Source organism: Schistocerca gregaria, chromosome 1 (genome assembly GCF_023897955.1).
Source record: "Schistocerca gregaria isolate iqSchGreg1 chromosome 1, iqSchGreg1.2, whole genome shotgun sequence".
Classification (NCBI taxonomy): Eukaryota; Metazoa; Arthropoda; class Insecta; order Orthoptera; family Acrididae; genus Schistocerca; species Schistocerca gregaria.
This window is the reverse complement of record NC_064920.1, coordinates 221,198,197-221,221,492: the sequence shown is the minus strand read 5'-3', so window position 1 is coordinate 221,221,492 and position 23,296 is coordinate 221,198,197. Positions and strand designations below refer to the sequence as shown.

The following is a 23,296-nucleotide window of genomic DNA, read 5'->3' as shown; positions in this document are numbered from 1 at the left end:
GTAGATGCTTGTACTTAAATATACATCTGTATCAAAATATAAAGTGGAAGTGTTTGATTTTGCGATAGTAACCTATCACATTCCCGCAGTGGCTACAGTAGTTCTTTACTGTATTTTGGGATATGGGTTGTAACTGCTCTAGGCAGAGTTTGATGCTCACTCTTTTAGCATGGTTTGGAATTAGTTGGTGAAGAGGTACTTTCATTTGAGGTCATAGGTATAGGAGGTTTAGTATTGGCACTGACAAAGATACTGAAAGAGGCAAGATCTTTGGTAATGACATTGTGATTGAATTTTGTTGTTGAAGTGAAGGTTAGGCATTTGGAAAGAATGGTTGAGAGGTGTAGGAAAGGAAGTATTTGAGTTTGATTATGGCTATGGCCGAGCTTGGGTGGGGGATGTTTTGTGTTTGGGAGGTTAAACTTGAAGACCTGGCTAGACTTGTTGATTAGGGAAGAGAAGGGAAGGGGTGTTAGGGGGACGTAGTGGATGATAAATGCAAGAGAGGAAAAGAGGAACATAACACTACCACTTAAGAGATATTTGACTAACAGGGTAGATAGTTTGTGGTGGTGGTTTGGGGCATTTTGTTCCAGTTTGCAGCTGTCTTCAAGAAGAGTTACACAAAGTGTGCTAGAAGATCAAAGGACTGAAAGGTGAATGATTTTTAATAGAGCCAACAGATGTTGGAATTGGTAGTTAGTGAAGGCAGCTTACAGGTCAAAAACAAGGTGAGCAAGGGTCAAGGGTTGGTCAGTTTGTAGTTTGAAGATGGTTTTGGGGACAGATGAGTTGTAGTGAGAGAAGGGAACTTTTAAAGTGATGCCTGTAGGAGCAATATTTCATACTATTGCAAAGATCTGTGAGACTTTTACTACTGAAAACTCTGTATTTAATTTACTATGAGTCAAATGAAGGAAGTCAGATTTGAAGATGCTTATATTATTTTTCCCCCCCATGAACCATGGACCTTGCCATTGGTGGGGAGGCTTGCGTGCCTCAGCGATACAGATGGCCGTACCGTAGGTAAAAGCGCAACGGAGGGGTATCTGTTGAGAGGCTAGGCAAACATGTGGTTCCTGAAGAGGGGCAGCAGCCTTTTCAGTAGTTGCAGGGGCAACAGTCTGGATGATTGACTGATCTGGCCTTGCAACTTTAACCAAAACGGCCTTGCTGTGCTGGTACTGCGAACGGCTGAAAGCAAGGGGAAACTATAGCCATAATTTTTCCCGAGGACATGCAGCTTTACTGTATGGTTAACTGATGATGGCGTCCTCTTGGGTAAAATATTCCAGAGATAAAGTAGTCCCCCATTCAGATCTCCGGCCGGGGGCTACTCAAGAGGATGCCGTTATCAGGAGAAAGAAAACTGGCGTTCTACAGATCGAAGCATGGAATGTCATATCCATTAATCGGGCAGGTAGGTTAGAAAATTTAAAAAGGGAAATGGATAGGTTAAAGTTACATATAGTGGGAATTAGTGAAGTTCTGTGGCAGGAGGAACAAGAGTGGTGGTCAGGTGAATACAGGGTTGTAAATACAAAATCAAATAGGGGTAATGCAGGAGTAGGTTTAATAATGAATAACAAAATAAGAGTGCAGGTAAGCTACTACAAACAGCTTAGTGAACGCATTATTGTGGCCAAGATAGACACAAAGCTCATGCCTACTACAGTAGTACAAGTTTATGTGCCAACTAGCTCTGCAGATGATGAAGAAATTGATGAAATGTATGATGAGATAAAAGAAATTATTCAGGTAATGAAGGGAGACGAAAATTTAATAGTCATGGGTGACTGGAATTCGTCAGTAGGAAAAGGGAGAGAAGGAAACATAGTAGGTGGTTATAGATTGGGGCTAAGAAATGAAAGAGGAAGCTGTCTGGTAGAATTTTGCACAGAGCATAACTTAATCATAGCTAACACTTGGTTCAAGAATCATAAAAGAAGGTTGTATACATGGAAGAATCCTGGAGATACTAAAAGGTATCAGATAGATTATATAATGGTAAGACAGAGATTTAGGAATCAGGTTTTAAATTGTAGGACATTTCCAGGGGCAGATGTGGACTCTGACCACAATGTATTGGTTATGACCTGTAGATTAAAACTGAAGAAACTGCAAAAAGGTGGGAATTTAAGGAGATGGGACCTGGATAAACTGACTAAACCAGAGGTTGTACAGAGTTTCAGGGAGAGCATAAGGGAACAATTGACAGCAAAGGGGGAAAGAAGTACAGTAGAAGAAGAATGGGTAGCTCTGAGGGATGAAGTAGTGAAGGCAGCAGAGGATCATGTAGGTAAAAAGACGAGGGCTGCTAGAAATCCTTGGGTAACAGAAGAAATATTGAATGTAATTGATGAAATGAGAAAAAATAAAAATGCAGTAAATGAAGCAGGCAAAAAGGAATACAAACGTCTCAAAAATGAGATCGACAGGAAGTACAAAATGGCTAAGCTGGGATGGCTAGAAGACAAATGTAAGGATGTAGAAGCTTATCTCACTAGGGGTAAGATAGATACTGCCTACAGGAAAATTAAAGAGACCTTTGGAGAGAAGAGAACCACGTGTATGAATATCAAGAGCTCAGATGGCAACCCAGTTCTAAGCAAAGAAGGGAAGGCAGAAAGGTGGAAGGAGTATATAGAAGGTTTATGCAAGGGCGATGTACTTGAGGACAATATTATGGAAATGGAAGAGGATGTAGATGAAGACGAAATGGGAGATAAGATACTGCGTGAAGAGTTTGACAGAGCACTGAAAGACCTAAGTCGAAACAATTCCCCAGGAGTAGACAACATTCCATTAGAACTACAGACAGCCTTGGGAGAGCCAGTCCTGACAAAACTCTACCAGCTGGTAAGCAAGATGTATGAGACAGGCGAAATACCCTCAGACTTCAAGAAGAATATAATAATTCCAATCCCACAGAAAGCAGGTGCTGACAGATGTGAAAATTACCGAACTATCAGTTTAATAAGTCACAGCTGCAAAATACTAACATGCATTATTTACAGACGAATGGAAAAACTGGTAGATGCGGACCTCGGGGAGGATCAGTTTGGGTTTTGTAGAAATGTTGGAACACGTGTGGCAATACTGAGCTTACGACTTATCTTAGAAGAAAGATTAAGAAAAGGCAAACCTATGTTTCTAGCATTTGTAGACTTAGAGAAAGCTTTTGACAATGTTGACTGGAATACTTTCTTTCAAATTCTGAAAGTGGCAGGGATAAAATACAGGGATCGAAATCTATTTACAATTTGTACAGAAACCAGATGGCAGTTATTAGAGTCGAGGGGCATGAAAGGGTAGCAGTGGTTGGGAAAGAAGTGAGACAGGGTTATAGTCTCTCCCCAATGTTATTCAATTTGTATATTGAGCAAGCAGTAAAGGAAACAAAAGAAAAATTTGGAGTAGGTATTAAAATTCATGGAGAAGAAGTAAAAGCTTTGAGGTTCGCCGATGACATTGTAATTCTGTCAGAGACGGCAAAGGACTTGGAAGAGCAGTTGAACGGAATGGACAGTGTCTTGAAAGGAGGATATAAGATGAACATCAACAAAAGCAAAACGAGGATAATGGAATGTAATCAAATTAAATCGGGTGATGCTGAGGGAATTAGATTAGGAAATGAGACACTTAAAGTAGTAAAGTAGTTTTGCTATTTAGGAAGTAAAATAACTGATGATGGTCGAAGTAGAGAGGATATAAAATGTAGACTGGCAATGGCCAGGAAACCGTTTCTGAAGAAGAGAAATTTGTTAAATTTGTTAACATCGAATATAGATTTATGTATCAGGAAGTCGTTTCTGAAAGTATTTGTTTGGAGTGTAGCCATGTATGGAAGTGAAACATGGACAATAACTAGTTTGGACAAGAAGAGAATAGAAGCTTTCGAAATGTGGTGCTACAGAAGAATGCTGAAGATAAGGTGGATAGATCACGTAACTAATGAGGAGGTATTGAATAGGATTGGGGAGAAGAGAAGTTTGTGGCACAACTTGACTAGAAGAAGGGATCGGTTAGTAGGCCATGTTTTGAGGCATCAAGAGATCACAAATTTAGCATTGGAGGGCAGCGTGGAGGGTAAAAATCATAGAGGGAGACCAAGAGATGAATACATTAAACAGATTCAGAAGGATGTAGGTTGCAGTAGGTACTGGGAGATGAAGAAGCTTGCACAGGATAGAGTAGCATGGAGAGCTGCATCAAACCAGTCTCAGGACTGAAGACAACAACAACAACATATTATTTTTCTAGTTCAGTATAAGGCATAATTTTTACAAATTTATGAGATACTTCACGAATAATTGATGCAACTCCAGCAAACTATCTTTCATTCATGGTTGTCTCTAGTACATGTAGGTTGACAACAAGGAAATACTTCAACAATTGTTATGTTTTTCCCTTCAGCTTCACAAACCAGATTACATATCTGTAATCATCAAGTTAATACATCTATGAACTGAAATGAGCACTAACTCATCACTGAATTTCACATATTTTCCAGAAAAATCTCATAATTATTCTAAACAGATTCTTGCAAGTGCCTTTTACCCTATAGCAGTGGTAGGGGAGTTTTGAAGCTAACTTGACAATTACCAGCAGAAGGTGTTTAGACAGGTGTGATGATTTACACCCTACAGCTCACCAGTCATGCCCCACTCAGTTCAGAGTGGAAACCTTGTCCATAAAAATTGAAACACAGCATTAATAATCAGAATACATGAAATATCAGTCATAAGGCGTGATATATTTGCTAGCTTATATCACCCTACTTATCGTAATGGTACATAATAGAGAACACCATTTTCAGCCTTGAAACATTGCTGTTACTTTGCACTAGTGCTCTCACAAAGCCATTGAAAGGATAAGAGTAATCTTTGATATCATTTGTGATTCTTATAATGCAATGGTGTTTTTTCTGGGTCTGGCTCCTAAAAATTATATCTGAACAGTATATACTATATTTTAATTCTCCAATGAAGGTCCATGAATGTTAAATAATAAAACATTGTGATAAGTACTCAGAGAACAATATTCTACCTATCTAGCCACAGTGATAGAAGCACAGGCTGTAAAAAATAGAAAAATTTGTTTTTGCAGGTAAAGGTGTCTTTAACTGACAAAAGAGAGGAAAGGGCTGGAAATATAAGACTAATGAGGAGTTACTCCAAAAGTAACGCCAGATCAAGTAGACATAGAATGTTAGGATGAGCAGTTTATGTACATCCTTTCTGATGGGATAATTCTGTCGAAAGATGCAGTTAAAAGTAAAAAAATAAGGTGAAATGATGTTAAGAAGTTGTAATGGTCAAGTTTCATGTATGCAAGTATTCACAAAACCTAGTCCTTGTGCTGATATGTCAGTATGTATACTCTTTAATGCTGTTTGTGACAAGCAATAAAAATAAATCTCAGGCAGTTGAAGAAATACATTACCAAATATAAATAGCTGATAATTCACTCCATTGTAGTTAACGAAATGAAATTAATCTTCATAGATTTACAAACTTATACATCCTTAACTTAATTTTACAGATAATGAATCATGTCTCCAGCTGTAACTAAGAGGTAATTTATGTGTGAAAATAACTGTTGGGAGAAAGTAAGCAGAAAAAAAGTAGGAAATACTGCAACCCTATAAGTAAACAGTGAATGGCAGCAATTAACCACGTATGATTCATTAAATTAATTGATAACTTTAGTCTTCTAGTATGTACAAAAATAAAGAATAGCTGTAGTTATATAATTATGAACTGTTAAATTCATCATTGTATCAATTACAGATTATTCACTATTCTCTGTTCTAGACCATTGCTTCATTTTGTACCTGGATTGTTGTTGTTGCATCTTTAGGTCACTCAACATTGTGGTCATCAACTCTCATTGTACTTGGAGACCCCATGGTTTTCCTCCCTTTGGTTGATACATTAGAGCAAACTTTGGCAAGTCATGATCTTCCATTTGTAAAGTGTGTTGATACCGTCATTATCTATAGTTTTCTTTTATCATTCATGGTGAAGATCTTCAGTTTTCATCAAATTGTCTTGCTTCTCATGCAGTGTAGAATTTTAGCACTATTAACTTCTTTTAAAAATGTTATTTCAGGTTCCCTGACTGGGATTTGTCTTCATTTTTTGTATTCCGTTTTTGCTACCATATAAATAGCCACAATGATATAAACTTTGTTATTTTTTATAGAGTGTGAATCCAGAGTCCTTCTAATTATTGCCTACTTTCAACAAAAAGTTAGTTACTTTCTTCTTGATATCCTTTCTGCAATCATATGTCATTTTGCATTTGAGATTATACAGTGTGCTCTTTCTTCTACTGCTTCTGATCTTTGCCATACAACCACAAATCCTTTTTCTTCCCCTGTCATTGTAGTGTACAGTCATTGTTCCAAGTGGGTAAACAGATCTCTGTAGCTCAATTTTGGAGGATGCTTGTCATGATCATCAGCAAGGAAAATAATGTTGACTAACGTGTGTGAGCCTAGCATATATGCATAGACTTCAGAATCAAGAATGAATTTCCCTGGTGCATGGCTCTTTCCATACAATGTTAAATTGATAACTACTAAATTAATGTTGGTTTAGGTCACTGATATTACAAGAGCTGGCCGCATAAGTCACAATTAACCAGAAACATACAGTCCAGAGAAAAGAATATGGAAAAGAAAAACTAGGTTTCAGTTTCAGCTTCTGTATGAAATCAAGCTGGTAACCTGATTTTACATTCATAACTGTATATTCTACTAAAAAATTATATTTTCCTGTTACATGTAAAATGTGTTTTATACATTTCTGTTTGGGCACTGTTCTTTACAGCACAAGAGTATGCTGGTGGCAGAATCTGTTCTGTGCCAGTTGGTGACAGTTACCTAGAAGCTGGAGCACAATGGATCCACGGGGAGAACAATCCAATATATGAGCTTGCTAAAAGTTTCAATTTACTGTCTGATGTTGTTTCTGCAGAAGGTTTAGGTATGGTGCAAAATATAGTTCTTGCCTTTAAATCTATTTTTAGCTATTTATTGATAACACAAGATTTGATAAAGAAGTTCCAAAAGGCCATAAACACCATTAGATTACAGTAAATCAATAATGTTTTCTGATAATGAAATGTACAGGTAAATTGCTAAAATTTCATCTGACTAGACAGGGAATCCTTTCCTGCCCCTACCTCCTTGAGACATCTGTGTGATCAGTCAGTGACTCAAGGCATATTTCCTGATTCCTGGAAAAGCTGTTATGTGCTATAATAAGTATCATTTTTATCATTGACACACATTCATTTGCTGACACTAGAAAGACCATGTAATTCTTGATGATTTCCTGAAATTAGCTGAAATAATGTTTTAGAAGCTGTTATTTAAAATATCATAGCCATAAAATGTAATTTTTTTTAGCATTTCCAGTTGTAAAACTGTTATCATTTTCACACTAAGATTTTACTGTTCTTTGGTGTGGCTCCAACTTAAGTAGTTAACATAAAACATTTTTATTTATACACTCAGATACATTTCTCCTTTTTAACAAGATCTCATCAGTGGGTCTAATCCATCACTTGAAGATCATGCAGCTTTCTACCATATGGAACACTGGCTGAAAGTCACTCTTTTACACGTAGAGTAATTATCTACTGTGTCCTCATCTTTAGGTACTGGAATTAACTTGCAAGTGGCAAATGACCTACATTTATTGTGAGATTGAGCCATGAACATATAATGATGTTAGAAATATTATATCAGTATTTTTTATTTTTGTAATAGTAACAAGGAATAAATAAAATAGAAAGAAACTTCTACATGGGAAAAATATATTAAAAACAAAGATTCCAAGACTTACCAAGCGGGAAAGCGCCGGCAGACAGGCACATGAACAAAACACACAAACACACACAGAATTACTAGCTTTCGCAACCGATGGTTGCTTCTTCAGGAAGGAGAGGGAAAGACGAAAGGATGTGGGTTTTAAGGGAGAGGGTAAGGAGTCATTCCAATCCCGGGAGCGGAAAGACTTCCCTTAGGGGAAAAAAGAGACAGGTGTACACTCGCGCACACACACACGCACACATATCCATCCGCACATACACAGTCACAAGCAGACATATTTAGGCAAAGAGTAAGGGCAGAGATGTCAGTCGAGGCGGAAGTACAGAGGCAAAGAAGTTGTTGAAAGACAGGTGAGGTATGAGCGGCGGCAACTTGAAATTAGCTTAGGTTGAGGCCTGGCGGATATCGAGAAGAGAGGATATACTGAAGGGCGAGTTCCCATCTCTGGAGTTCGGATAGGTTGGTGTTGGTGGGAAGTATCCAGATAACTCGGACGGTGTGGTGTGTGTGTGTGCGCGAGTGTACACCTGTCTCTTTTTTCCCCTAAGGGAAGTCTTTCCACTCCCGGGATTGGAATGACTCCTTACCCTCTCCCTTAAAACCCACATCCTTTCGTCTTTCCCTCTCCTTCCTGAAGAAGCAACCATCGGTTGCGAAAGCTAGTAATTCTGTGTGTATGTTTGTGTGTTTTGTTCATGTGCCTGTCTGCCGGCGCTTTCCCGCTTGGTAAGTCTTGGAATCTTTGTTTTTAATATAACAAGGAATAAATGTTGATGTTTATAAATTTTATATTTAGTATGTATATATTATGTCTGATCTATATGTTGCACTTATCTATGGGAAGTGAGTTATCCACTGATCATTTGCTGATCGAGTGCTTTGTCTTGTAAACCACTGGAAACTGCGACAAGAGCTTGGTGTCCTACAGTGCAAGAATTCAGAGCTGTGCTCCAGACAGTGTTGAGCTCAGTAATAGTTTGGAGAATTTGATCCTCTTTTATCTCTGTTTGGATAACTTCCAGTTCATAATTTTGAAAGAGACTGTTTTGTAGTTGAATACCATTAGCGCAAGAAAAATAAATAAATTCAAACCAGATTTTGACATGATAGATAGTGCCTATGCCTTGTAAGTGTTTGCCTCACTGGGTTACTATAAGCAAAACTTACAGTCATCTTCATAATCTCAATGGGTATTATTTTGTGGTAGCCTGCTTGACATGCAATGATTATGTGGATCCCATTATAACAATTTTCATTCTAGAGCTGTTCTGGCCTCTTAGATCTCTGACACCTCCACTGATGTTGAAAATAAAATTCAAGATCTACAGATGTATGTAATACCACCGGTGTGATATTATTTTTCTCCATAAAATAGGAGTAATTCTCAATAAAGAAAGAGATAGTTTTGTGGAAACTTGCAGAGTAAATATGATGTGTGTCTTGTGGTGAAGTCATACAGTGATCATATTTGGTGTAAGCATTATCAAAATTATTCATTTTATCATCAACTTGCTAACTGCAGCAAGGGAACAAGTATTCTGGCTAATGGTAAGTAATGTGTGTTATACATTAAATATTGTGGATTAACTTATAAAAAATCAAGCACATTATAATTTGTTTGTTAGAGTCAAAGATAGATATTACAAAGGCAAGACAATTCAGGGATCCATCAGGAATGAAATATTTATTTACAGTCCTCAACAATGTGTGTTCTACAGGTCAGTACATAAGGGATGATGGAGTTATACTAGATACAGCTGTGGTATTTGAAGTTGATCGAGTTGTATCAGAGATTCTCGAAGAATGTGAAACCTTCGTGTCCAAATCAGGGAATGTACCAGTGTCAATTGGACATTATTTGCAGCAAAAGTTCTCTGACTACCTGAAGAGATGTCCATCAGACACAGAAGAAATACGGCGTATGAAAGAGGAACTTTTTGACTGGCATATCAGGTACTTGTAATGTTTTCATTTATTTAGTAGTGGGTTTGTAGGAAGAAAGCCCGTACTTTTATGGCATGTTAAAACTATGCAGTTTTGTGCCTAGATATTAATATGTGGACTAAATCTATTCTATCTCATTCACAGTTTTTCCTTGTACTCTGTTCATCAGATTTTCCAGGCTTTTTTTGGGAGAAAAATCAAATACCAATATTGATATGTCTACATTGTTTATTTCAGCTGTATTTCTGAACCTTGTCATTTTGTGAGATTTTACTTGATAACAGTCTGTGACACTAGTGCAAAAAAAAATTTCATTAACACTGATGTGTGTAACTGCAGTATTAGATATAAAGATTTTTCCATGCTGCCTCTAAATTGATGTCAAGAATATGAAATAGTCTTCTCTATAGGAATAATACTTAAAATAAAGGAAAGACAAACACTCACTTCTAGCTGACTGATGTGTGTCACATAGAAACACTCAACAGGATACAGTAGTTCCATTAGCTTTCAAGCTCTTCGTTTTCTCTTGCAGAAGTACACACATTCACACGCAGCCACACAGACACCCAAATGACCACAGCCATGGCTGCTGGTGAAAGAGCGACATCTCAAAAGCTAATGTAAACGCTGTATTCTTTTGAGTGTGTCTGTGTGCCCTCTTCAGCCAACTGTAGTGGAGTGAAAGTATACCTAATGTGGAAATAAAATTTAAAAATTGTAGGGAAGCTCTCGTAGAATGTAAATACTTTTGGATTAGAGGAGACCACTCACTGAAAAACAGAGCATTGAGTTCATAAAAGGTACATGCAAAAAAAGAAAACTTGCTAGCTTTCCTTGGACATGCTAAAGTAAAACACACACACACACACACACACACACACACACACACACACACACACACTGTTACACTCCTACATTGTGCCAGCTGAACTATCAGTATCAATGCTATATTTCAGCAGGTGGACTGGTTGTGGTGGGGCTGGAGGTGGGACATGGTTTGGGGGGGGGGGGGCTAGTGGATTGTAGGGAGGTGACCAGTTTGCTAACTGGGAATGCGGGAGGTGGGAGGGTGGCTGGTATGTGGGTCGGCAAGATTGTAGGAGCTGGTGGGAAGCAGCACATGCTGAAGGCAACGTGGGGATGTGAAATGTTAGATGGTGACAGGACTGAGGAAGGGGAAACTGTTGGTTGGAGGGTGCAGGGACAGTGGGTTATCTGTGATTGGGGCCACATAACACTACCCCCATCACAACCAGTCCACTTGCCAAAATATAGCATTGTCACTGTTAGTACACCTGTCAAAATGTAGGAGCATAGGCATGCATGTGTGTATATGTGTGTGTGTGTGTGTGTGTGTGTGTGTGTGTGTGTGTATACTTTAATCTAGCTCATCAAGAGAGAATCCCAAAACCTCTTTCTTTTGTGTGTGCCTATTGAGAACCAAATACCCCTGCTTTTCAGTGAGTGGTTTCATTTAATCCAAAAGTTTAATAAAATTTAAATGGAGTAAGAAGTGTTTTGTGTTGAATGCAGTTTTACTAGTTAAAAACCCAATGCTGCAGTGTACTTGTATTACCTCAAATGAAATATAGTGCCTCAATATTAATGACACTTGGAACAAAAACTTTCTTCCTGCTATCTTGCTGAAAACTGATAGTTTTGAGGCCATGGCTGTGTGCAAAGTAAAACTTGACGCTTCCAAAGAAGAAAACAGCAGCCAGCCACTGTTAATAATGCTATATATTTACAAAAGAAATGCCATTACCGGTTTCAAACTGGGAAGTTCTTCTTCAGATGGCAGTCACATTTATATAACATTTACTGCTCTTTACATGAGAGTTAAAAAAAAATAACAGCCAACAACTAATGCAAACAAAATCAGATGTAATTTAATTGTGAACAGACATCTAAATACGAACATGTGGGTTCCAAACTGGTGTGTAACTAAATAGCATTATTAACTATGGGTGGTTGCTGTTTTCTTCTTTGCAAGAATTAGTAATAAAAACTTTCTTATTGGCACTTATGACCAGTCAGTTTACTCATATGGTGCTTGGAACATTTTTAATAAAGAATTTATTTTCTAATTTGTCTCATTATTTTTTGTGATGATGCACTGAGCAGCCTAATTATGTGGGACCAGTGTAGCTCCTCAATTCTTTTGGATGCAAATCAGTTTTGTATACACAGAGATAAATTGGTTTTTTCATTCTCATGACAAATGTTAGAGTTCACACTTAGAATGTTCACCTTTTCAACTCTCCAGATAGTAGAAATATTTGCAATTTTCATTTCTGAATCCAAGTATTCTGACAAATTGTGAACGGAATGCCTGGAAATTCCCATAAGACAATACCCTTTACCAAAAGATGTCCTAATAGTCACTTATCTATGAGCAGAGGGAGAGAGAAGTTTTCAAAAATAATTTAAGAAAACTAAGTGTTGTGTTCCTCACTTCAGTTTGGCTAAAGTCCATCTCCATGATGGGTATTATTTTATGACATTTTGCTTACTTGTAAATTTTTTACATCTGGAATAGTCTTTCTGCTCGTTTTGAATTTCTGTTGATTTTAATTTTGTAATTGGTAGCAGAAAACTATTACTGAGCAAGGTGGTGCAATGGTTAGCACACTGGACTTGCATTCAGGAGGATGTTGGTTCAAACCTGCGCCTGACCGTCCTGATTTAGGTTTTCTGTAATTTCCCTAAATAGCTTCAGGCAAATGCTGGGATGGTTCCTATGAAAGAGCACGGCCGTCTTCCTTCCACATCCTTCCCTAATCTGACGGGACTGATGCCCTCACTGTTTGGTCCCCTCCCCTGAATCAACCAGAAAACTTTCGCTAAGATGGGGCACAACCTACGCCCTTCACAATTTGGTTGAAGTCCAAACAGCGACCCATGAAATCAGCTCCTGACACCTGCCAGAGCCAACTAATAAATTTGTCAAATTATTGTGTAGAGAAAAAATGGCAACTCAAATGCAAACACAAAACCATGCAAACAAATTTTACAAGCTCTTTTTGTTGTATATGTCTCCTAGTTTCTATTGAAGCAATATCATATACAAGTACCTTTTCTTTCCTTGTACCATGAATGGTTTTACACACATCATCTTGAAGTATTGTTACCTATGATTCATCTCTTGAATTCTAGTGAATTTGTTATCTACAATTCTTCTCTTGAATTGTAGTGATATTAAAGAAGTCTTGGAAAATTTTACAAATATCTCTCTATTGTTATTTATTTTGTCATCTGAGACCTTTACTGTTAAACATAGTGTCTGTACAACAAAAGTAATTGTTTTGTTTTTTTATTTTATCATATTCACTGTATCTTACACATCATCATGAAAATATTTCCAAGGAGTTTGTTTAATTTTTAATTTTCTATGACTTGCTTATTACTTTCAGATTGAAACACTTGCCTTCTCTTTAATAGCTGCCCTATTCCATTTGAGATTTTCTTTTCTTTTGCTCTCTTCGTACCTGTAACACCTATTGGCTGTTTTTGCAGTTAACCACGTAAATAATTGCTTCTTCAGTTTATGACTGTATAACCTCAATTGCCTGAGTTACTGATCTGTTGTTTAATCAATTCTGATGAGCCTATCTATTAGTATATACATTCTTCTAATCTACATTTTTGAGTTCTTGTCGAATGAGTATATTTCGTGCATGGTGTTTCTCAAGCTTGGCGGTTGGTCAACACCTCGAGTCCTTTACAGTTGTAAGCCATTGTTAATAGGAGCCCTAAAATGTATTATCCGTTTTTGGCAAAATTTGCATCAATTTTTGGCAAAATTTGTATTTAATTTTGATGAAAATTTTGTTTTTAAATGATTAGATGTACAAATATAAAAGGTTGTCACACTACATGACTGAAGACAAAGCCGCAGTGCTTTCAAATTCACTGTCAGAGAAAACTAGTGATAGAAGAAGCTTTTTAAGTGGAATGTTTGCTCTTGAAAAACTTCAACAGTTTTTTTCCCAAAATGGTCTTTGCTAGTTTTTTTCTTTTGACTCTATTTAAGCTATCAACATGATTGTTTCTGTTGAGAAGCATTAGCATTTTCCTGCTTGTTAACAGAGTGCCACTCTGTTTTTAAGACGTTTCTCAACATCAATTTTTTTAAAAATATATATATCATTTTCTTTTCCAATGCAATTCGATAATTGCAAAATCTGCAGAATACTGATTTAGACCCTTCCTGCACATTCATAGCCAAGCAACTCATACTTGACAGTACTACAGGTAGAACTGACAAGGTACTTAATGTAGAAATAGAACCAGATATAACTGTATTTGCACATTAGAAGAAGCCTTTTGGCATGGTTGAAATACCTTGATATGCTTTGTTCCTGGTCACTGTAGTGCAGAGTATGGACACAGTGACCTGGAAGTTGGCCGTGAGCATAAACAAACTGGAATTCGGACTTCCAGAGGGGAGAGATTTGGTGCAGGAAAGCATGCACTACTGTCCTCTTGCAGAGCAGTTACTGTACACCCATGTTCTTTGTTTTTGAAAAAGCGGATTGTGGTGATAGGGATTGCTTATGCCTTTTGCTGTTGTGAAAATTGTAATCAAACTCAGTGATTGACCAGGAATAGTTTCTTCATTCATTTCACAATAAGAATAGAAAGCAATGAACAATGCACAACCAAAGCAATCGGTAATGACTACTGTGCTTTTTTTATTTTGCAAACATGTTTTTATGCACATTATCTTTCCAAAATTGGCTTCACTAAATGATGTGCATTGTCAGTAACTGAAAACTGATTACATTTTTGATATTTACATGCAGAAAATAAAGTTGTTTCACTCTTTCTCTGATAAAACAGGTTCAGCTGGATATAGTTTCCTATGAAATAGCATTCGTTACATAATTTCTTGTTTTTGTATTTTAAGGCAGAAATTAGATTTATATTTACATTTGTTGCAAAATTCAAATTTTTCAGGTCCCTAATCATTTAATCATTAGGCATTAAGATACAACATTTGTGTGTCTTGCTGAATGGGGGTTCTGGTTAACTGCCAGATAATTAGGATGAAACAAACCTCTGAAAAAGAAAATCCCACAACAAGGTGTCCTGTGCACCAATAGAGTGTACTCATATGTCAGTTGAGGTTAAACAGTTATGAGAGGACAACCTCTGGGACATCTGCTGTACGCCAGCTATATAACACCTAAACGGAAAAGGCAAGGATCTTAAAAAGAGTTGATAATAATAATGAAATCAAGATTTTATCAACTATAACCTCTACTAAGAAAGAGAGAAAAAGCTGCAGTATCAGACTTTGTAAAAAGATAAATAAATGCTAATCAGAACTGATGATGCTTCGTGAAAGAAAGTGAAACACACCTGTTGTGACACACCATGAAACTGCATTAGGCTTAAGACAGAAAAAACAAAAAAAAAAAACAAAAAAAAAAAAATCCTAATTCATCATCATATCATCAGGGACATTTTCTAGCCATTGGCACAAAGATTCTCCATTTCCTCCCACCACCTCTTATATATCTGCGATAGCTTTCTATTGAATGTCATCCTCTGTATCTCTTAAACTTTGCTGATTACCGAGCGAGGTGGTGTATTGGTTAGCACACTGGACTCACATTCAGGAGAACGACAGTTCAATCCCATGTCCAGATATCCTGGTTTAGGTTTTCTGTGATTTGCCTAAATTGCTTCAGGCAAATGCCGGGATGGTTTCTTTGAAAGGGAATGGCTGACTTCCTTCCCCATCCTTCCATAATCCAATGAGATTGCTGTTTGGTCTCTTCTGCCAAATCAACCCAACCCCAGCCCTGATTCTATCCATTCCTGTAATGGTATTCCCTTTACCATCTTCCTATTCTTTTCATTCAGAAAAAAAAAAAAAATTGTATAAAGCAGCTGCTGCAGAAGATGACCGTCCAAATAAAAATATTAATTGTTATTGCATTTATTCACAGCTTAATAATATTGCTGATCTTCAATCTTCCTAACAGACTGTTGGAATTGTATCTTGCTTCTATTTTATTTACAGGTTTCAGGTGATTGACAACAGTTGCTTGACACTGGATACATTATCAGCAAAATTTTGGGGAAAATTCATCTTCTGCGGTGGAGAGGACTACTTAAACTTTAAACAAGGTTATAGCTCATTAATCCAATGTTTAACACAAAAACTACCAGATGGAATCTTGAAGTTGAAAAGACCAGTTGTAAAAGTAAAATGGAAAGGAGAAACAATAAATACTTCACTGACATGTTCAAAAGGACATGTCAGTGACATGGGGAGTGAAGGCTCCCAGAGACTATTACTGGTGAACGATGACTCAGAATCGCCGGATGCAAATGAAATGAAAAAGGAAGAAATTAAAAGACAATTAAATAATCCACATAAATTGGAGGAGACAGATGCAAAAAATTGTAAAGATTATGTGAAAATCACTTGTGAAAATGGGTGTGTTTATTGGGCTGAACATGTAATAATTACTAGTTCATTGGGTTATTTAAAGAGGAACTACAAAACATTGTTTGAGCCATCATTACCATCAAGAAAAATACAGGTAATTTTCTTCATATACTGTAATACATCAAAAAATGTAGTTTTAATTGCAATTCCATGAGTAGAACAAACAAATAATGTGTTCATTGATATTAACACTAACATGTACTCATATACAAATCCTGTAACCTCACTCATTCCAGATAATTTTGATAACAGAATCATTCAAATGATCTGCGGAACATGCAACTAACTAACTAACTTTCTACATCTGCATCTACATCTATATGACTACTCTGCAATTCATGCATAAGGTATATGGCAGATGGTTCTTTGAACCACCTTCAGACTATTGCTCTACCATTCCACTCTCTATTAGCACATGGGAAAAGTAGACACTTAAATCTTTTTTTATGAGCTCTGATTTTTTGTATTTTATCATGACGACCATTTCTTCCTATGTAGGTCGGAGAAAATAAAATATGTTCACATTCAGAGGAGAAAGACGGTGATTGAAATTTCATGTAAAGATCATTCCACAGTGAAAATCACCTTTGTTTTAATGATTGCCATCCCAACTTGGTTATCATGTTTGTAACACTTTATTCCTTATTTGGTGATAAGACAAAATGAACTATTTGGACGTTTTCAGTCACACTTGGTAAGGACCCCATACCACATAGCAATACTCTAGAAGAGGACAGACAAACATAATGTAGGCATGACAGTCTTTGGTTTGGCTTCCCTACAACATTATCTACATGAGTGTTGAAGTTTATGTTGTTCATAATTTTAATTCCTAGGTATTTTAGTGAACTAACAGGCTTTAAATTTGTGTGATTTACCATGTAATCAAAATTTAACAGATTTCTTTTCATACTCATATCGGTGACCTTGCACTTTTCCTTAGAAAATGCCATATGTCACTTTTGTTTTACTCAATGATTTTCCTTCAGTTACTATGTACTGTGAACTTTCTGACAGGAAATCATGAATCCAGTCACACAGCTGACATAAAACTGCATAGCTATGCAATTTCATTAGAAGTCTCCTGTGAGGAACAGAGTAAAAATTCTTCTGGATATCTAGAATATGGAATCAGGCTGAATATCCTGTTGATGACATTCATTACTTTGTGTGAATAAAAAGCTAGTTGTGTTTCACAGGAATGATATTTTTTGAGCCCGTGATGAAAATTTTTACATGTCTAAACAAAGTATATGTCCCATAATCCTACTGCAAATCAATGTCAGTGATATGGGTCTGTAATTCATCAGATTACTCTTGCATCCTCTCTTGGGTTTTAGAGTTGTCTGTGCAACTTTCCTCTGTTTTGGTACATATATCCATCAAGCAAGTGATTGTGTATGATTGCTAAGTGTGGGGCTGTTGTATCAGTGTACTATGGAGGGAACCAATTTGGTATACTATCTGGACCTTGCCTTTATTAAATGATTTAAGCTGCTTTAATACTCATTTTGCAGTTGCTCTTGATCTAAATTCTGGGATATTTATGTCATCTTCTTTGGTGAAAGAATTTTTGAAAACTAAGTTCAATAATTCTGCTTTAGTGATACTGTCATCAGTAATATTATCATTGGTGTTGTACAGCAAAGGCATTGATTGTGTCTTGCCAGTGGCATACTTTACATACAAGTTTACAATATCACTAATCTTGGAGATTTTGTGTTCTTTTAAATTTTGTTGCTTGTCCAACAGTGCTCTGACCTATTTTGCGTACCATGAGGGATCAGTACTATCTTTTATTAATTTATTCAATATAAATCTCTCAACTGTCATAACTACTATTTCCTTGAATTTAAGCCACTTCTCGTGTACACTTACATAGTTAATTGGGAAGAAGTGGAGACTGTCTCATAGGAAGGCTTCAGGTGAATTTTTATCTGCTTGTTTAGTATCCATCATGATGTTCCCTGTTTGCTCAGGATTATTTGTTACTTAGAGGTCAGGTATATTTTCACAACCATGTACACTTTGAGTGGTCTTCTGAATTAATTGCTCAAAATAATTTTTAGAGAGAGCATTTAATACATTTTCTGACAATTTTTTGTACCAACCACCACTGAACATGTATTTTTCCCAGCAGATTGAAGGTCGATTGAAATCACCTCCAACTATAATTGTAAGGATGGAGCACCTTTTTGAGATGATACTCAATTTTTCTGTGAACTGTTCAGCAACTGAATCATCTGAGTTGAGTGATTGGTAAAATGAACCAAGTATCAATTTATTCCAGTTGTCAAGCGTAACCTCTAACCATGCTAACTGACAGGGACTATCTACTTCAATTTTGCTTCTAGATAAACTACATCTAACAGCAGCAATCATGCCACCACCAACTGTATTTAATCTATCCTTTCTGTACATCATTATGTCCTTTGTAAAAATTTCGGATGAACTTATCTCTAGCTTTAGCGAGCTTTCAGTACCTATAACAATTTGAGCTTCAGTGCTTTCTATTAGTACTTGGAGCTATGGTTCTTTCCCAACAATTTATGAGGGCTATGCTGAAAGTTTTTAGCAGCCTGTAAACTGTAAGGCGGAAGGCAATGGGGTCATTTTCATTTGAAAGAGCGATGTTTTTCGACCTTGGGATGTGCGTGCGCAGCCCCTGGCTAGCGGTGATCCCCCCAGAGCACGGTAAGAAAGCACAGGCAGTGCTGAGTCAGAGACGGTGCAGGATGGAGCTGTCACGCCGTGACTTTCGCGCCATGGTTTGTTTACAATTATAAAAAGGGTTTAAGTGCAGAAGAATGCCATTCTTCTTTGCTGCGTGTTTTTGGTGAAGCTTCCCCTTCTAGGGCAACAGTTGGAAATTGGTTTCGCAAGTTTTCGAGGGGTCAGCAGTCAATTGAAGAGGAACCTCGTCCCGGTCAGCCAGCAACAGATGTGACTCCTGAAAACATTGATGCTGTGAGGAAAATGATCAAAGAAGATCCACATCTTACATTTTGTAACATTTAAGTGACCCTAAATATTGGATCAACAGCATCACAGACCACTGTTCATAGTCACTTAGGCCTTACTAAGAGATGTGCCCATTAGAAAGCCAAAAGGAGGTGAGAGTGGACTGGTGTTGTTTCATGCTCGAAAAATTCAATGGAGGGAAGTCCCAAGACACCTACAATATCGTTACAGATGATGAAATGTGGTTCTACCATTATGACCCTGAAATGAAGAGACAGTCTTCTGTGTGGTGCTTTCCAGGGGAGGAACCAACAACAAAAGTTCAACGAAGTCAGAGCTCTGGAAATAAGTTGATGGCAGCTTTTTTCACAAAGATCTGGCATCTCACCTCTGTGACCTTGACACAAACCGTACAGTCAATGCTGAATGGTACATGAACGATTGTCTTCCAAAAGTCATCACCACATAGAATTCACAGAATCCAAAGTCCAAGAGTGGGCACCTTCTGCTGCATCACGACAATGTATCTGCGCACAGGGCTGCCAGAGCGATGGACTTTCTGGAGAAGGAAAACATGCGAGTGTTACTCCATCCCCCGTATTCACCTGACCTGGCCCCTTGTGACTTCTTTCTGTTCCCTAAGACTAAGGAAAAAATTCAAGGGCAGCGGTTTTCGTCAGATGAAGAGGCCATTGCACCATACAAGAGTGTACTAAGTGACATCCCAAAAGAAGCTTGGACTGACACATTTTCTAAGTGGTTTCAGAGAATGTAAAAATGTATACATGCTAATGGAGAGTATTTTGAAAAGTTGTAAACGTTTTTTTGCAAATAATTTTTTTTCACACATTCTGCTAAAAAGTTTCAACATAGCCCTCGTACTACTACAGTACTCATTGCTGCTATGTCTGCCACGAACCTGTATTTTTTCTAGACCCTTTGAGACTGAAGCTTTTTTCGTACTTTCCCAAGACCCTCTAACACAAATATATATATACTGTTCAGTCCATTCCGCATGACACCTACTATCCATGTAGCTGTGTAGCTGTCTCCTGTGTATATTGTACCCCAACCTATTAAGTAGAACCTGAAACCCAACCATCATATGGCATAAGTTGAGAAATATGCAACCTACATGGTCACAGAACTGTCCAAACCTCTGATTCAGACCATCCACTCACCTCTGTGCAACAGTGCTCTGACCTGTTTTGCAATCAGTTGTATGAACAATGCTATATATCATGAGCTCTGCCTTCATCTTGCAGGCAAAACTGGCAGTCTTTACCACTTCAGGTAGCTGCCTGAAACCAGAGAGAACCTCTTCTCATTCAACATGACAAACATTGTTAGTACTGACACATGCCATCAAATGCAGTTGGCTGCACCACATGCTCTTCATGGCTTACAGAAATTCTTGTTTCACATCTGGGATGACTGCTCTCAGTATGCACACAGAGTGCACACTGGATTTCTTCCTCTCCTTAGGAGCCATATCCCTATATGCCTGACATTGGAGCTTCCAATTATCAGTTATCCCACATGCTATGAATGCCTGGATTTTGTGGGCTGATAGGCTTCCTCTGGAGCAGGGTAAATGATTGCATCTGCCTTAGGGACTTTGTGAACTGCAGATAACACCTGAAACCTGATCATCAGATGAATTGTAGAAGCCATTCAGTCAGCCCCCAGAACGTTTTTCGCTGACTGTCACACCTTGAAACGACCTCCCACTCGACCACTTGTGAGGGTTTATCCTCAATGTCACAGGTCACAGTAGGGGACCAGTTGGGGGTACGAGGAATGGTTTGGATGTACACTGCATTCCCACATCCTGCCTTCAACACCGATGCCCATTAGCAACAGTGTCAAGCTCTGTGACTGAGGCTAACACTACTTGGAGCTGTGAGCAAAGGGTCATCAACTCAGCTCACCTCTGTTGACAGTAATCACATTCCCTATCCATACATCTCACTAGGGGTAAGATAGATACTGCCTACAGGAAAATTAAAGAGACCTTTGGAGAAAAGAGAACCACTTGTATGAATATCAAGAGCTCAGATGGAAACCCAGTTCTAAGCAAAGAAGGGAAAGGTGAAAGGTGGAAGGAGTATATAGAGGGTCTATACAAGGCCGGTGTACTTGAGGACAATATTATGGAAATGGAAGAGGATGAAGATGAAGATGAAATGGGAGATGTGATACTGCGTGAAGAGTTTGACAGAGCACTGAAAGACCTAAATCGAAACAAATCCCCATGAGTAGACTACATTCCATTAGAACTACAGACGGCCTTGGGAGAGCCAGTCCTGACAAAACTCTACCATCTGGTGAGCGAGATATATGAGGAAGGCAAAATACCCTCAGACTTCAAGAAGAATATAATAATTCCAATCCCAAAGAAAGTAGGTGTTGACAGATGTGAAAATTACTGAACTATCAGTTTAATAAGTCACGGCTACAAAATACTAACACGAATTCTTTACAGACGAATGGAAAAACTAGTAGAAGCCGATCTTGGGGAAGACCAGTTTGGATTCCATAGAAATATTGGAACACGTGAGGCAATGCTGACCCTACGGCTTATCTTAGAAGCTAGATTAAGGAAAGGCAAACCTACATTTCTAGCATTTGTAGACTTAGAGAAAGCTTTTGACAATGTTGACTGGAATACTCTCTTTCAAATTCTGATGGTGGCAGGGGTAAAATATAGGGAGCGAAAGGCTATTTACAGTTTGTATAGAAACCAAATGGCAGTTATAAGAATTGAGGGGCATGAAAGGGAAGCAGTGGTTGGGAAGGGAGTGAGACAGGGTTGTAGCCTCTCCCTGATGTTATTCAATCTGTATATTGAGCAAGCAGTGAAGGAAACAAAAGAAAAATTCGGAGTAGGTATTAAAATCCATGGAGAAGAAATTAAAATTTTGAGGTTCGCCGATGACATTGTAATTCAATCAGATACAGCAAAGGACTTGGAAGAGCAGTTGAACGGAATGGATAGTGTCTTGAAAAGAGAATATAAGATGAACATCAAAAAAAGCAAAACGAGGATAATGGAATGTAGTCGAATTCAGTCGGGCGATGTTGAGGGTATTAGATTAGGAAATGAGACACTTAAAGTAGTAAAGGAGTTTTGCTATTTGGGGAGCAAAATAACTGATGATGGTCAAAGTAGAGAGGATATAAAATGTAGACTGGCAATGGCAAGGAAAGCGTTTCTGAAGAAGAGAAATTTGTTGACATCGAGTATAGATTTAAGTGTCAGGAAGTCGTTTCTGGAAGTATTTGTATGGAGTGTAGCTACGTATGGAAGTGAAACATGGACGATAAATAGTTTAGACAAGAAGAGAATAGAAGCTTTTGAAATGTGGTGCTACAGAAGAATGCTGAAGATTAGTTGGGTAGATCACATAACTAATGAGGAGGTGTTGAATAGGATTGGGGAGAAGAGAAGCTTGTGGCACAATTTGACTAGAAGAAGGGATCAGTTGGTAGGACATGTTCTGAGGCATCAAGGGATCACCAATTTAGTATTGGAGGGCAGCATGGAGGGTAAAAATCGTAGAGGAAGACCAAGAGATGAATACACCAAGCAGATTCAAAAGGATGTAGGTTGTAGTAGGTACTGGGAGATGAAGAAGCTTGCACAGGGTAGAGTAGCATGGAGAGCTGCATCAAAACAATCTCAGGACTGAAGACCACAACAACAAACAACAACTAAAGACAGTGGAAGTATACACTACACATTTGTAAAACCACAGAATTGTGGCTGCTAGATACAAATACACAAGAAATGTAACAATTCAGTCTAAAATGCACATAGTAAATAAAAAATAAGTTGCTTCTTGTTATTAAAAGCTCAATACAACTCAGAAACAAAAAGCCATGCTCTGATGTGCTGTTGATGACAGGGGAGCTATTTCCCAACTAACTATTTCCCAACTGAGAATGGCTGCTCATACCATAATAAACACCTGTTGCCATACAAAATATACACTACACAATTATAAAAATGCAGAACTGTGCTACTAGATGTAAAAATGTGGAAGAAATTTAAGAATTCAGATTAAAATGCACACAGTAAA

The 23,296-nt window shown here is 37.8% G+C and overlaps 1 protein-coding gene across 4 annotated transcripts in view; it reads left to right on the top strand.

Moving 5' to 3' along the window:
* The window catches only part of LOC126337850 (uncharacterized), a 152,543-nt gene that overhangs the window by 102,541 nt on the left and 26,706 nt on the right, over window positions 1-23,296 (top strand). For all 4 annotated transcript variants that reach the window (XM_050001503.1, XM_050001505.1, XM_050001506.1 and 1 more), the window contains exons 11-13: window positions 6,837-6,992; window positions 9,562-9,796; window positions 15,822-16,347. In XM_050001503.1, coding sequence (XP_049857460.1) covers window positions 6,837-6,992; window positions 9,562-9,796; window positions 15,822-16,347 — 917 coding nt within the window. The remainder of the gene's footprint in view (window positions 1-6,836; window positions 6,993-9,561; window positions 9,797-15,821; window positions 16,348-23,296) is intronic.